We start from the raw sequence: 13,608 nt of genomic DNA, 5'->3' as shown, positions 1-13,608 counted from the left end.
GGCTTTGAATTGTTCCAGCTAATTAAAGCTCATACAAATTAGGTAAGGAACAAGTCTACATAACCTCCTTAACTTTAGAGGGTGGTATACTTCAACCCCTGACCTTAAAATATGTTGTTGAACCCCATCAACTTTGTAAAACAAGATAAATAACCCCTTAGACACTTTTAGTTTGTGATTTTGATGACGTGGCGTTTATTAAAGTCACACTAGTTTTGTTTTTTTCAGTTCTGTCATCTAATAGTATCCAAAATTTATATAATATTGCAAAAAATCAGTAATTATATATTACATTTGTCCTAATTTTTCTAAAATTTTAGGAGTAGCAACTTAATTACTAAAAAAAACTACATAAAAAAGCTTAATACTTTTTGTCATGATTCATTTCTTATCTTCTAAGGCTTAAAATTTTATTAGAGCTAAAAAAATACTATAACTAAACTACTAAACTTATTGTTGATTTTATTAAGCAAGGTACATAATATTTCTTCTAATTACTAACTAAATCAATTTATATTTGTTTTTAGAAACACTTACCAAACAATAATAAAATGATATCTAATTTTTACATAAACCTTCTCTTAGCGAAAATAACATATAAAAATATTTCTATAGTTTTTTGAGAACTTTGAATCTGGACCTATAATTTACATAAATATTTATGACAACTTTATATAGGTCTACATTTAAAAATTTTAGAAATATTTGAATATATTAGTTTATCAAGTGAAGGTCTTTCTAAAAATTGGATATCAATTTAATAATGTTTGCTAAGTGTTTCTAAAAAGATAAATGAAAAATTCATTTAATTAGTAATTAGAAGAAAGACCACTTAATTTGATTAACAAAATCAACAAAAAATTTAATAGTTTTGTAATAGTGTTATTTAGCTATAGTGAAATTTTTAGGCCTAAAAGATAAGAAATGAATCAGGAACAAAAGTATTGAGTTTTATATAATTGTTTTAGTAATTAAGCTTCTACTCCTAAAATTTCAAAAAAGAACAAATATAATATCTAATTACTGATTTTTACGTAATATTTTATAAATTTTGGATACTATTAGATGATAGAATTGGAAAAGAAAAATATATCACTTAAATCAGCGTCACGTGGATTCAAATCACCTACTAAAACTAACTGGTTTTACAAAGATGGAGGGTTTAACCAACCGGTTTTAAAGTTAGTGGAATAAAGTGGACCATCGTCTAAAATTTTAGAGGGCTTTAATCGGTACCTATTTCTACTACTTATATATTATTTTTGTTTTTGTAGATTACAATTATATCAGTCTAAACAGTCAACTTTAAACTGAAGCGAACAGGTAAACATTCCTGGTTGGAATAGTTTCACACAATGGTTCCGTCGAAACTGAACGCACCGTAAATAAGCTGAATGACCATTTAATTTATCCTTTGATCAATTATAATTTTCACACCTAGGCTAGCATTGCTAAGGCTAATTTGTGAGAGAAAGAGAAGATAATAGAAAGTCGTGGTGTCGCATGCATGCAAGAAAGATCGTGTTATTAGATGAGTCTTAATGAAAGTTTTATAATTGTTTTATGGCTATTAAATAAAAAGATCGAGAGCCTGATAAAAGAATTATGGGATGGAATGAGATTTATAAAGATGAAACTTGTGTTGGCTTCGATTCGGTGCCAAACACTGGTAGTGTACCGTCTATTGGTGCTCTTTGTGATGGTGGGGATGATCCATGACACTGAGGCTAGAGCGGGTCTCCTCTGCTCGCGTGCCGGACAGTCCGTGCTCTAGACCGAACAGCCCGCGAGTGCGTAGAGGGTCATCTTCCTCACGAAGAACCCTAGAACTCGCCCCATGGAGGGACCCGTTAGGGAGGAGAGTTACAGAGGTGCCCTAAGATCGGCAGGCCACCCGGGATGTCTCTAGACGACGTAGAATTAAAGAGTGATAAAGATTTGGGGTTGGGGAAAGTCTAAACTAGATCTAAATTACTCCTATTAGTGCGATGAAGAACAAAGGAAATAAAGTAAATTTGATTGATTGGTTTGATTGGTGATTCGTGCAACGATCGTGCCCCTTCATATATATAGGGGCGAGGTCTAGACCTATTCCTAGTCGTCCCCAACAGAATCCGCGTGATTAGCCAGATAAACACGCACGAAAAAGGGGATATCTCACCTGATCTAATCTAGTCACGTACCGTTCGAGATATATCGTGGATTGCCCAAGGCCCGGACCGTCTGACCTTCCTAGTTGCCACATATGATGCTTAACAACTTGTTTACACTGTTTCTAACATCTAGGAGTCTTGATGCAAATACATAAAACCTCATATTAGCACCGATCTGGTACTAAACACTAGGATGAACCATCTGACGGTACACTATATGGGAGCACGGACGGTCTGCGGGCTCTAGGCTAGATGGTCTGTGACCTTGTTACAGGAGCGACTCTTTCCATGTGCGCTTACGGAATGGTTCGCGCTCTGGGCCAGACGGTCTGCATTTGCGTACATGGTCTTCTTCTTCGCAGGAACCTAAATCTCACCTCCTGGGAGGGACGCCGCCGGGGAGGAGAGATCTAGAGGTTGTCTTGGAGTCGGTAGGCCATCCAAGACACCTCTAGACAACATCGAGCCGAAGAGAGTGAAGAAATAGGTCGAGGACGACTAATACTAGGGCTAGGTTACTCCTACTCTTAATGAAAGGAAAGAACATTGCAAATAAGGTAAATTTGATAAATATAATTGATTGGATCGATTGTGGGGGCTCCAATCGGCCGTACCTCTTTCGTTTATATAAGGGAGAGGTCTGGACCCATTAGAAGTTGGTTCCCAAACAAATCCCGCGGTGTTTGCTAACAAATCCCGCAAGAAAGGAGAAATCCTAATTGATTTTGTTCACGTGCGGAACGTGCACGCCACCACCGCGGACCACCGGTGCATATTTTTATGGTCAACATATATCCCTGCCTATTTTTGCATACAAAAACCTATATAATTGCTAAATGGAACTGCAGCATCTGTGAGTTGTGGATGAGCTTGCATGCTTGCAGTTGAAGCAGCCATGCGTCCGAGAATACAACACAGATATAGGCCCCGTTTGGTTGGGTTACTTCGCCTGTTCGGTTGCATGGGGATTAGAGGTAGATGTATGGAGATTAGAGGGTATTGAGAGGGATTAAATTTTTTCTATTTAAAATTAAATAGAAATTGAATAAAAAGAGATTTGATCTTCTCTTTAATCCATATCTATCCAAATTCCAAACAAGTACTTATTGTGTGCTTGGCTTCCACTTTATTCTGATAAAAGAAAGAAAAAAACCGCTTCTATATGTATTGCCGCTACAATATGTTGTGGAGAAGTCCTACGAAACACGCTCATAACATGCTAATTTGAGTAAAATGCTATGGAGGAAGGAGGGGCCATGGAGTAAGTACTTATTTGCCCAAGAGGTTTGGAACCAGAGTTGAATATTTTTCTCTGCCTCAGCACGTAGCCCTCTCTAATATCGCTAGCTAGCCTAGCCTAGGGGAATGGTGGGAAAGGGTGAGGGCATCTTGAAAGAGCGAAATCGTAGAATACTTGAGCAACACTCGCTTCCTCCGCTGCAGGTGGCAGGGAATGTTAAGGATCTTGTTTCTCACTTTAAGGGTGCATCTGCTTTTGTAAGAGTGAGTTAGATCTCCCTAGAGGCCTTCCTTCGTCGTGCAGTGTTTGTATATGTGTCTGTATGAGCAACAGCAAATTGCAATCTGCACGACCAGATTTTGGGTGACCCTCTGAAGACCAACACCAAGCTAAGCTCGACACACCCTAGCTAGAAGACGTCGATGCCCTGGCTCGTTCCTACATACATACAACGTTCCACCGGGGCACTGCACCCGTCAGGCTGCTCCACAACAGCACCGACCATAGTGATGATGGTAGACCTTGCTGGACACGCCCGGTGCACTGGTTAAACTGCATGCCGCCGCTAGCTGGTGGTTGCATTGCATACTAGTCTCTCTCTCTCTCTCTCTCTCTCTCTCTCTCTTGATGCCATCACCTACAACAATGTTGAGATTTCTCTTCATGCCCTGACTGGCACATTCATGGGTGTGAGGCAATGCATGCATCTACCCATCTCGACGTGTATATGACCGGTTCCTAGCTCATCTCTCTAGTTGACTCTGGTTCCACACATGACATTACTTCCTAGCAGTTCGCTCGCATGGCTCGGCATCTGAGTTTGCAGCTCACCGCTCAGCATGGTTTCGACCGCGGGCGTGGTAAACATCGAGCGCGAGAAATGCTATATATATAAATTAAGTCTTACGGACATATAGTAAAGAAATCATCATTCTATGAGCAAAAATAACTTCTATTGGGCGCAATAAAATCCTTTAATATTTACAAAACGACAAATATAAATTGTAGTCAAACACTTATAGCCGCACTTGATACCAAGCTAAAAAGTTTTTTCTAACATTTTGCACTTGATATCACTTAGTGTCGGGTAAGATAAAAGTTTGGGACAAAAAAAAAAGACTTTAGAACCTATATTAGAGCAGTGGCTTCTTCGAGCTGTCAAAAAATTAACATTTATAGTCTCTTGATGAATGCGTCTATGGCGGCGTGGCCACGCAGGATTGTGGCAGCACGAAGATGTCAATTCATTTCATAGGTCTATATCGGTTCGTTTCTTAACCTCAAAAATATTTAATATAAACGGATACTTGATGAATACTCAGGGCGTGTACAACGTAGAGACCCTAAAATAGTTTTTCAAAATATAAGAAAAAACATTATATAACTCTAATAATCCTCTATATCATAAATAAATTTAAGAGACAATAAGTATAGAAAATCTTGAAAAGACGGACTTTTGATCTTTTTTTTATTTAACCGCCCTATACATCCCTCGAGAGACGCCTCAATTAAGGCCATGTACAATCACATTAATTGAGGGTTCTCTATGGGGTTAAGTGAAAGAAAATTAAGAGACGGTCTCTTCACGAAGACCCCCTCTCATCACGACTTTTTATACTTATTGTTTTTAACGGCATTTATGATCTATGGGCTTAAGGTTATATCATGTAGTCTCTTAGTTATCTCATATATTTACAAAACCGTTCTAGCATCTCTAGATTTGTACATGCCTTATAGTTAGAGGCGGGTCCCATAAGTTTGGAGGCTCCGGGCGGTTGCCCCTTGCTCACTCTATAGAACTAGCCCTAGACATGTTTAAATGGTCATGCCGGTCGGTCTGACCTAGACACGGCTAGGCTCGGCACGACGGGACTTAGTCTAAGCCCGACACGGTTTAGTATCATGTCGGGCCGACCTACGGGCTGTTTGAAGCGGCCAAGGCCTAGCACGGTTGTTCTTACATGGACCATGCTGACCAAGGCACGCCCGCCCTAGTAGTGGCAGGCTAGGCCCGAGCTTATAAACAGAAAAAAAAACACTACAAAATTCATATTTATTCTAAATTCAATAGATTACATTTAAAATTTTAGATACATACTTAAACACAAAATTTTATATAAGCACATAAACACATATCACATTTTATTATACTCCCATATAACAAACAGAAGTATAAGTATTATTATACCTAAAAATAGACTAGACGTTACTGAACTTCTTGTGCCTACACCGTAGACCATACTAGCGGTCCAAGCCCGACATAGCTACCGGACCACGTGTCGCCGGGCCGGGCCATTTGGCCCTGGGATCGATGTCCTGCTATGCCAGTGGCGAGTGGCGACAACCGAAGAAGAACAGCAGACCTCTGCATGTCATTGTCATTATGCTTATGCATGCGTAGTATTTGCTTCTTTCGGAGGCCTGTTTGTAAACCCCAGCAGACGACCAACCAAAAACCAATCCTTCTCGATCGGTAGATCTTTTCTGAGGCTCAGAGTAACCTTTTGTGGTTCTCTGTTTAAAATAGAGTTGCCAACTTTTGTGGTGTGGATCAGCTCACTTTGCGCGGCGGTGGCTGGCAGTAATACTGTGCATTCCTTCTTGGCGTGTTGCGTGTAGCATAGCATAGGAGCGTTGTGTATCAGCAAGAAGACGACCCTTGGTACTTGGTAATAGATGGCAGCACCTCCGTCCATGCCGGCGCCGCCGCCGCCGGAGCCAAGCGGAGGCATCGTATCCCCCGTGGCGGTGGTGGCCTCGCATTTCTGCGCGCCCTACGTGGTGCAGCTGGCGGTGAAGGAGAAGAAGGTGAGCCTCCGGGAAGGCGACTTCACCATCACCGACACCAACGGCGCCGTCGTGGTCACGGTCAAGGGTGCCTTGATCAGCATCCACAACCGCCGCCGCCTCCTCGACGCCGCCGGCAACCCCCTCCTCTGCCTGCGCGAGAAGGTACTGCGGCTAGGCAATTAATAGACCGAATCGAACATACAACAAGCAGCAATGGCTCTGCTGATCTGCATTGGCAGGTAATCAGCATGCACAACACGTGGGAAGCGTACAGAGGGGACAGCACGAGATCGAGCGACCTGCTCTTCACCGCCAAGAAATCCTCCATCATCCAGCCGTTCAAGACCGAGATGCTCATCTACCTGGCCTCCAACACCTCGCACGAGGCCTGCGACTTCATCATGAAGGGCAGCTTCAAGGAGAGGTCCTGCTCTTTCTACCTCGGCGGCAACAACTCCAACGCCTTGATCGCTAAAGTGAGTATATATAATATATATATACAAAAATGATGAGGTGCGCCGCTTCAGAGAGAATATTTTTTTTTCCCCATCCGCTTCGATCTGCAGATGCACCGCGAGCACAGCGCCACGAGCATGTTGCTGGGAAAGGACTACTTCAGCCTCACCGTGTTCCCGAACGTCGACTACGTGTTCATCTCGGCGCTTGTGGTCATCCTGCAGGAAATTCACACGGACAAAAATGACTGAATGCACACCACAGGTGTCATACATATGGTCATCCTTCTGTTCTCCCTAGTGTAACCTTATATAATAATCTTATGTATATTGAGGATTGCATATATAGAGACTTCAAAGCTTCTTCACTTCAAAGCTCCCTAGTGTAACCTTAATAATCTTACGCCCCGTTTGGATCACTGGAATTGAATTCCATTCTAATAATAGTAATTTAGGCATATATCAATTAAGCTAATTCACTTGTATACAAAATATATTTGTATACTATTATTAGCAAGATGTCCTAGATATTTATGTGCTACATTTTTACTATAGAGGAGTAGAACGAAGAGTGTCATGTAAGTTATAGATTAGAAACAAATTCTAATCATGCATAAAATCATTTCCTATCCTTCACCCTATGAATTTGAGATAGGCTTATATCTGAACTTTGAAAAGGGGTGGAATGCCAAATTCCAAACTAAATAAGTTATTTTATTGAGTGAATTCCAATTCCTTTAAAATGAAGGGATCCAAACGCCCCGTTATGTTAATTTGTTTGCCTGAATCATGGTTCTGGGATTCGAATGGCCAGAAAGTTCCTCTTTTCGTGGCCCAGTCAAGATCGCCGGCCCTTATGTTGATTCTCGGGCCCAAATCCTGCTTTGATTGTTGGCCCCACCGTACTGAAATGGACCACCAGAGACCGATGAATATATATAACCTGATATTTTTCCCCTTTATTACTCAAAAATAATACTCCCTTCGATTTTTTTATTTGACGTTTGTTAGTTTAAAGTTAAACTATACAGCATCAAATAAAAACAATGGAGGTACTATTTTTCTAGAAACGATACTATGATATTTGGGCACGGAAACCCTCTTTATACAAGTAAATATCTAGTCTGACGTGGCAGCTCGAATTATATATATTCTAGGCTGACCGACCAGTGATCTAGGATTGTGCATGTGAATTGAGAGAATTATTATTATTGGAACGCTTGTGCTCGACGAGGTGGCACGTATTGATCGAGTAACGGTGTCGTTGATTTAGATATCAAACCCTCCCGTCGTCAGCAATGAAGATGTACAAGTGTTGTTTTCTATTTCCCTTCCTGTACAGAGAGAGACAGAAGACAATGGTGGAGGATCTCTTCTCTTGTTACCATTATAAAGGGATACAAATTTGTTATACAGAGAAAGTACATTTAGTATTAGCCTGTATAACTTTTAATAGGGTTTTCTTAACACTCCCTTGCACGAATACTACGACTAACTCATGCCTTGTTAAAACTCCGAAAAAACTTCGTGGATATAAGACGAAAGAGTTTATAGTGTCGTTCCATGTATTACACTTATTGTCTCGTTAAAAAACCATGTGCGAGAAACTTTAGAGAAATTCACAATGGGAAAAAGAAGGAGTAGACGTTGTCTTTAGGACCATTTCAATGTATAACTTACTCTTCAGTACCAAGTAGTGAGGACTAATATTTAGAGGTGTCCTACTCCTTAGCCCTGCAGGTCTCTTAAAAGTCTCATCTATATATCTTGAATACTTTTTTTTTGAATATGACTGCAGAGAAGGATTTAGTAAACAAAATAGCTAGATTATCACAAGACTTGTCTTACATAATTTTCACCTCATCGTCGTTCAGGAGGTCATGATGATAGAAAAAATTTGGGAGAAATATGTTTAACCATATTACTATTTATATATCTTGTTTTCCATTTGTGTAAAACATGCCACATTATTTTTTTTAATATAATTGTGGGGATATTTATGACATCAAAACCATTTGACTTCTGGATGTGATTAGTCATTCGTGGTAGCCAAACACATTCTTGTGTGGCTTCATATAATGCGATTATCTCTAAGTGGTTAGTAAACTAAGCTACTAGTTTACGTTAGCTCGATCTACTTGATAAAATAGGGGAGTTGTTTAAGGGATTTAATAAAAATCGCAATGGTACTACAATGGTCAGCATGATATCACGTTTGACATCTCCGTAACAAATGTGCGTGAATCAGGTGTTTACCATAAAAAACCAAAGCCACGTGAGAGACGTCGTATTCATCATCATAAAAAACCTTAGAATGCATAAACAGTGTCAGTAGTAGGCATAAAACATAATCATAGAAGGCATAAACACGGATCTATGGGAGGATATCGCTGGAGGACGACCCAAAGGCCACCGGATTGGCGAACGCCTCTGAAGCAACTAGGCAACTAGACCGAAGGAGGTGGTCTTCGCCGAAGGACGCCCGAGACGCGCCGAATCGGAGGAGATCATCTAGTTATTGGAGGCACATGACTTTATGATAATCTATATATGAAAAGGTCAACCTTTTATTATTTTATTAATAATTTAGCTAAAATAAATTTTTAGTGCAGCATGTGTGCTATATATTTAGATTCATATACAAAAGTGTTTTAAGATAATAGTGTTTTTTTATTTATTGATGATATACTTTAAAAGATATAGATGATCAAAAGTTTTATTTTAAAGACCGTGTCATTAATAGCGGAGGGAGAGTATATAGAGAGACAAAGAGAGAGGCAGAGTGATAGTCAGGAAGAGAAAGGTCAATCATCTCGATTTATGTCAGATTGCTTTAATTTCCTTCCTGCTTTTGTTAAGAAGTAGCCAACAAAGCATACATTAGTGAAACTACAATTATTCCCGGGTGAAGTTGATCAAAACAGAATTATCTGCAAATATAATAACCACATATGCTAACTAGATTTGTTCTACTTGTTGCAGAAAAATATATGCTAGCTTTTACTGATCTTAGTTTGAAGAAGCATAAATTAATACATTTCTTTGAGTTTTCTATATTGTGCATAAATGCACAGAACACAACACACAGTAATGATGCATGCACATATATATAGCCACTTATTCATATAAAAAAAACCGAACCCCTAGATGATCTATATGCAAATAAAGCTGAACGACACTGGAAAGGGAAAGAGTCCAACGACCTATTATAGAACATTAACAAACACGTACGTACCACACCGACGAGCGATCCTGCACTGTGCAACAACTAACTAATCAACAACACCCAATGAACACCGCACGTAGTGCAACAGCTAATAATCCAGTAATCCACCGGTACGTCCGATCCGGCCGGGGCAGCTCATCAGAATCCGATCAGAAGCACAAGGTGGAAGAACGCGGCGACCGCCGCTCGTCGTCGCCGTCGACGACAACGACACCATGTTCGTTCCGGGCGACGCAGCGCTGCTGGTGATCCGTCGGCGACGACGACGGCGGTGACCGCCGCCTGACGTTCAGGCTCAGCCAGCCGATGATCCAACCTGCGGGAGGCCAAGAGGTTCTTGCTGGCCTCTGCTTCCTCGCGAACTTGTTGGCCTTGGACCGGGACACCGCCTGCTGGTAGGACGGCGGCGGCGAGATCGGCGGCACCGGCACGGCGCCGGCGGTCGACGAGGCCGGCGCCGGCGGGGTGACGGAGCTCTTGGGCGTGCCTGGCTTGGACTCCCACAGGAACGGCACGGTGCCGGCGCCGAGACTGTAGTATACCCGGAAGGACGCGTCGGCCACGGCCACGCTCGAGCGGTCCCTTGCGAGGATCCTCCTCGAGCTGAACAGCTTGGGCCCTTCTTGCTTAATACCGGAGGAGGAGCTCATCATCTGCTCTGCTGCTCATATGAGAGAGAAAGATCGAGATGGATGGATGGATGGATGGAAAGAGAAGTCTTGCGCTTTGCAGAGCTAGCTGGTTAGAACAAGTCGCGACGAGCTAGGTAGCCAAGGTGTGTGGCACAACAACATGTACACATTGAATGAGGGATGTGATTGAGAGTGAGTGAGGAGGGTGTGTGTGTATATATATATGGGGCATTTGATTCGATGGATATAGCTTTTTTTTGGTTGGCTTGAGGCTCAAGAGAGAAAGTACTGGGGACACAAAGTTATGTGTTGTGGCGCCCATGCATAGCAAAAAGGAAAATGTGTTGCTGTGTGGAGGGTGGCGATTAGGGGGTGTTTGTTTGGGATTATAACATGTCTAGATTATATAAGCCAACAACTTTTAAACTAATTGTTAGTTAGTTCAAAACTGGTTGGATTATATAATTTGAGCAGATTATAATCCGAAACAAACCTCCCCTAAGTCGAGCTTGGGTGATAATGACCATTGTTAATGGCACATGGTTGTTTTATTCAAGGAAGATGGTGCGGAACTAATTACCATGTTGGATCCAAACGAGAATGATAAAGCAGAGTATAAGTACGAGGGTGCAAATAAAACATCAACTGGCTTAACTCATTCCCTACATGATTGTGCCATCTTACCTTTCAAGACTGCAAACTAGTGGTACTATGAGCTCAGAAAAAACAAGAGGTTTAGCCCCAAATGGCCACCTAAAGGTCCTATGGACATGTATAAACTTTGACGCCCGGTGGACACAGCAGATCATAGGTTCTTTAGTTTTGGTTCTTAATTTAAGACCTTTTACAAAAGCAGGTCTTTTGTAAACAGGATTAGACTTTATTCTGCTTTACGCTTTGGCTTGGCTGATTCCATGGTTTTTGCTTCGGCTAGCTTCACCAGAAACACGAGCGTAAAGAGTAGCTCAACCGAGTGGCCTCTAGCGTCTTGTCCATCACCGGCTGACTTTGAACAAATTGCAGCCATAAATGTCTGGACAGGGACCGAAATCTTCTACTACAAATTCTGGACACGGTCGTTCATACATATTTAATCACCATTCAAATTAAACAATAACATGTCGCGAAAGTGTAGAATTTAATCAAATGGTTGGCAGATGTAGATTTCAGATATGAGGAAAGTAGAGACATGACCACATTAAATTCAAAGTTATTTCTTTGCCACTCAAATGAAAACAAACCTATCGTATCAATCCATTGATTAATTCAGGAGATTTTAATAACACATTACTGGTATTATAGCATTATCAGTTGTCCTCCTACTACGTACACATCAATTGTGCAATGATGAACTTCTGATATCCATATTATGTATGTCGTGAGAGCATTAATAGCTCAACAGCAAAAGTTTGATTTCCAGACAATTCACTAATAAGATCCCTTTGAAAAGGTGCAGTGCATGATTTCTTCTGGATCTATGCATTTTGGTTAAGCATAGTTCGAGTATATATCGTCGATTTTAGTTTTGTTTGTATCTATTATACCATGGATTTCATATACAGTACTGGCCATCAGTCTAATAATGCTAAGCTTCCTCTATTCTAAAGTTTAAGGGATTCAAAATTATCCTAAATCAAATTATGCGAAGTTTAACTGAACTTATAGATAATAGTATCAAGATTTATTATAACAAAGATTTAAACTAAAGTATACTTCATAATGTATCCATTGATGCTAATTTGATGTCGTAACTATTATTCTTCTTAATGGTTTTGGTCGAAGTTAACACAATTTTACTTAGGACAAACTTGTATCCCTCATATTTTAGGAGGAAGGGAGTACCTAGCTAGTGCAACATTGTTAGTATGTGTAAACAACATTAATATCTCCTACTTTTTTTAAAAAACCAATAATTTACCCCACATATTGTCAGCCCAAAAGTTTTGGTTAGATAGGTTTAATCCATACATCCTCGTTTCGTCAAATTTTTACGTTTTGTTGACCACACACCATTATTTTGTTTTTAGAAAACATAAACATTAAAAGCGCATTATGTTATGAAAAGAGTAAAATGAACTTTGGGTCCTTAAACTTTTTATGGAAGTTCGGTCATTGAAGTTAAAAGGTGGCTATCTTGATCATCAATTGTTGGGATTGTCGATCCCGACAAGTGGAAGACACGTAGGGTAGTTTAGCCTTCGATGACAAAGGCCTTCTTCTAGAGGCCCAACATGTGTTAAATAAATATGACCATACCTATATCAAATCTCACGTATATTTTATACTGGCACCATTTGAAGAAAGAATATGTATTAATTTAGAGGATACGTTCTCATCACATTGGCCCCACGCCAATACATGTGTTAACGTTGCTTTAATTACTCGGTGTATAGTAAGCTGATGGCGATAGCACTCCATACCAGACCCCCGTGGAAACACAACTTGCATAATACCCATGTTTACGGTTTCAATTGACCAGCTCAACGGGGTAAGTGCAAAAAGCATAAGAAACATATTTTGGTGAAGGAATATTTTTAGCACGGTTTCCCTCCAAGATACAGTTCTGTCGGACACCATAATTAGGGGTACCCAGATTATGTTCTAAACATACCAAGACACACGAGTACCAGGGAGTCACAGCGCAAAGAGCGCACCCCAACCTCCAAGGTCATACATGACCAAATCACGAGGCCCGAGGATACGCATGTCGGCCGTACAGCTACGTTTCATCCGAGCCCAACCTAGGGCGAACGCTATGCCGACAAGGGTCCATGACTCACCCGAGAAGCACCCTTGAACGGAAAACAAATATCCGCCTCGCCCGAGGGCTTCTCGGGTGAAGGTACAGCCACGAGCCCGGCCTCGGCCAAAGTTCTCAGAACTGTAGAACGTGCTCATTAAAAGCAGCCTATACGCTTGTCCGGCTGAGGGCGCTAAAGTCAACAAAGGGTGATGCGATCGTAGTCAAATCTACTTTCACCACCAACAATGACGCACGGGCGCGAATACCGGGTACTATTCCCCCGCTTCGGTCACTGTTTCAACAACTTCCATCAGGACATGCAGACGACCAGACACAACCTCGGTCTCGGGAAGAAACTCAGCATCGCCT

At 41.1% G+C, this 13,608-nt stretch overlaps 2 protein-coding genes across 2 annotated transcripts; one reads left to right on the top strand and one right to left on the bottom strand.

Annotated features, from left to right (window-relative positions):
- The first annotated feature begins 5,770 nt into the window (after positions 1-5,770).
- LOC103632138 (protein LURP-one-related 10) lies at positions 5,771-7,006 on the top strand. Its single transcript, XM_008653976.4, has 3 exons — positions 5,771-6,345; positions 6,423-6,659; positions 6,750-7,006. The coding sequence occupies exons 1-3, from the start codon at positions 6,070-6,072 to the stop codon at positions 6,888-6,890; spliced, it is 654 nt and encodes a 217-aa protein (XP_008652198.1). The 5' UTR covers positions 5,771-6,069; the 3' UTR covers positions 6,891-7,006.
- A 2,643-nt stretch (positions 7,007-9,649) lies between these two features.
- On the bottom strand, positions 9,650-10,684 carry LOC100277591 (uncharacterized). The gene has a single exon (NM_001151109.2). It carries the CDS (start codon positions 10,515-10,517, stop codon positions 10,014-10,016), a length of 504 nt encoding a protein of 167 aa, NP_001144581.1. The 5' UTR covers positions 10,518-10,684; the 3' UTR covers positions 9,650-10,013.
- Positions 10,685-13,608: the final 2,924 nt, after the last annotated feature.

This window comes from Zea mays, chromosome 7, assembly GCF_902167145.1.
Source record: "Zea mays cultivar B73 chromosome 7, Zm-B73-REFERENCE-NAM-5.0, whole genome shotgun sequence".
Lineage (NCBI taxonomy): Eukaryota > Viridiplantae > Streptophyta > Magnoliopsida > Poales > Poaceae > Zea > Zea mays.
Note: the sequence above shows the minus strand (reverse complement) of the source record. Positions and strands in the feature narration are given on the sequence as shown.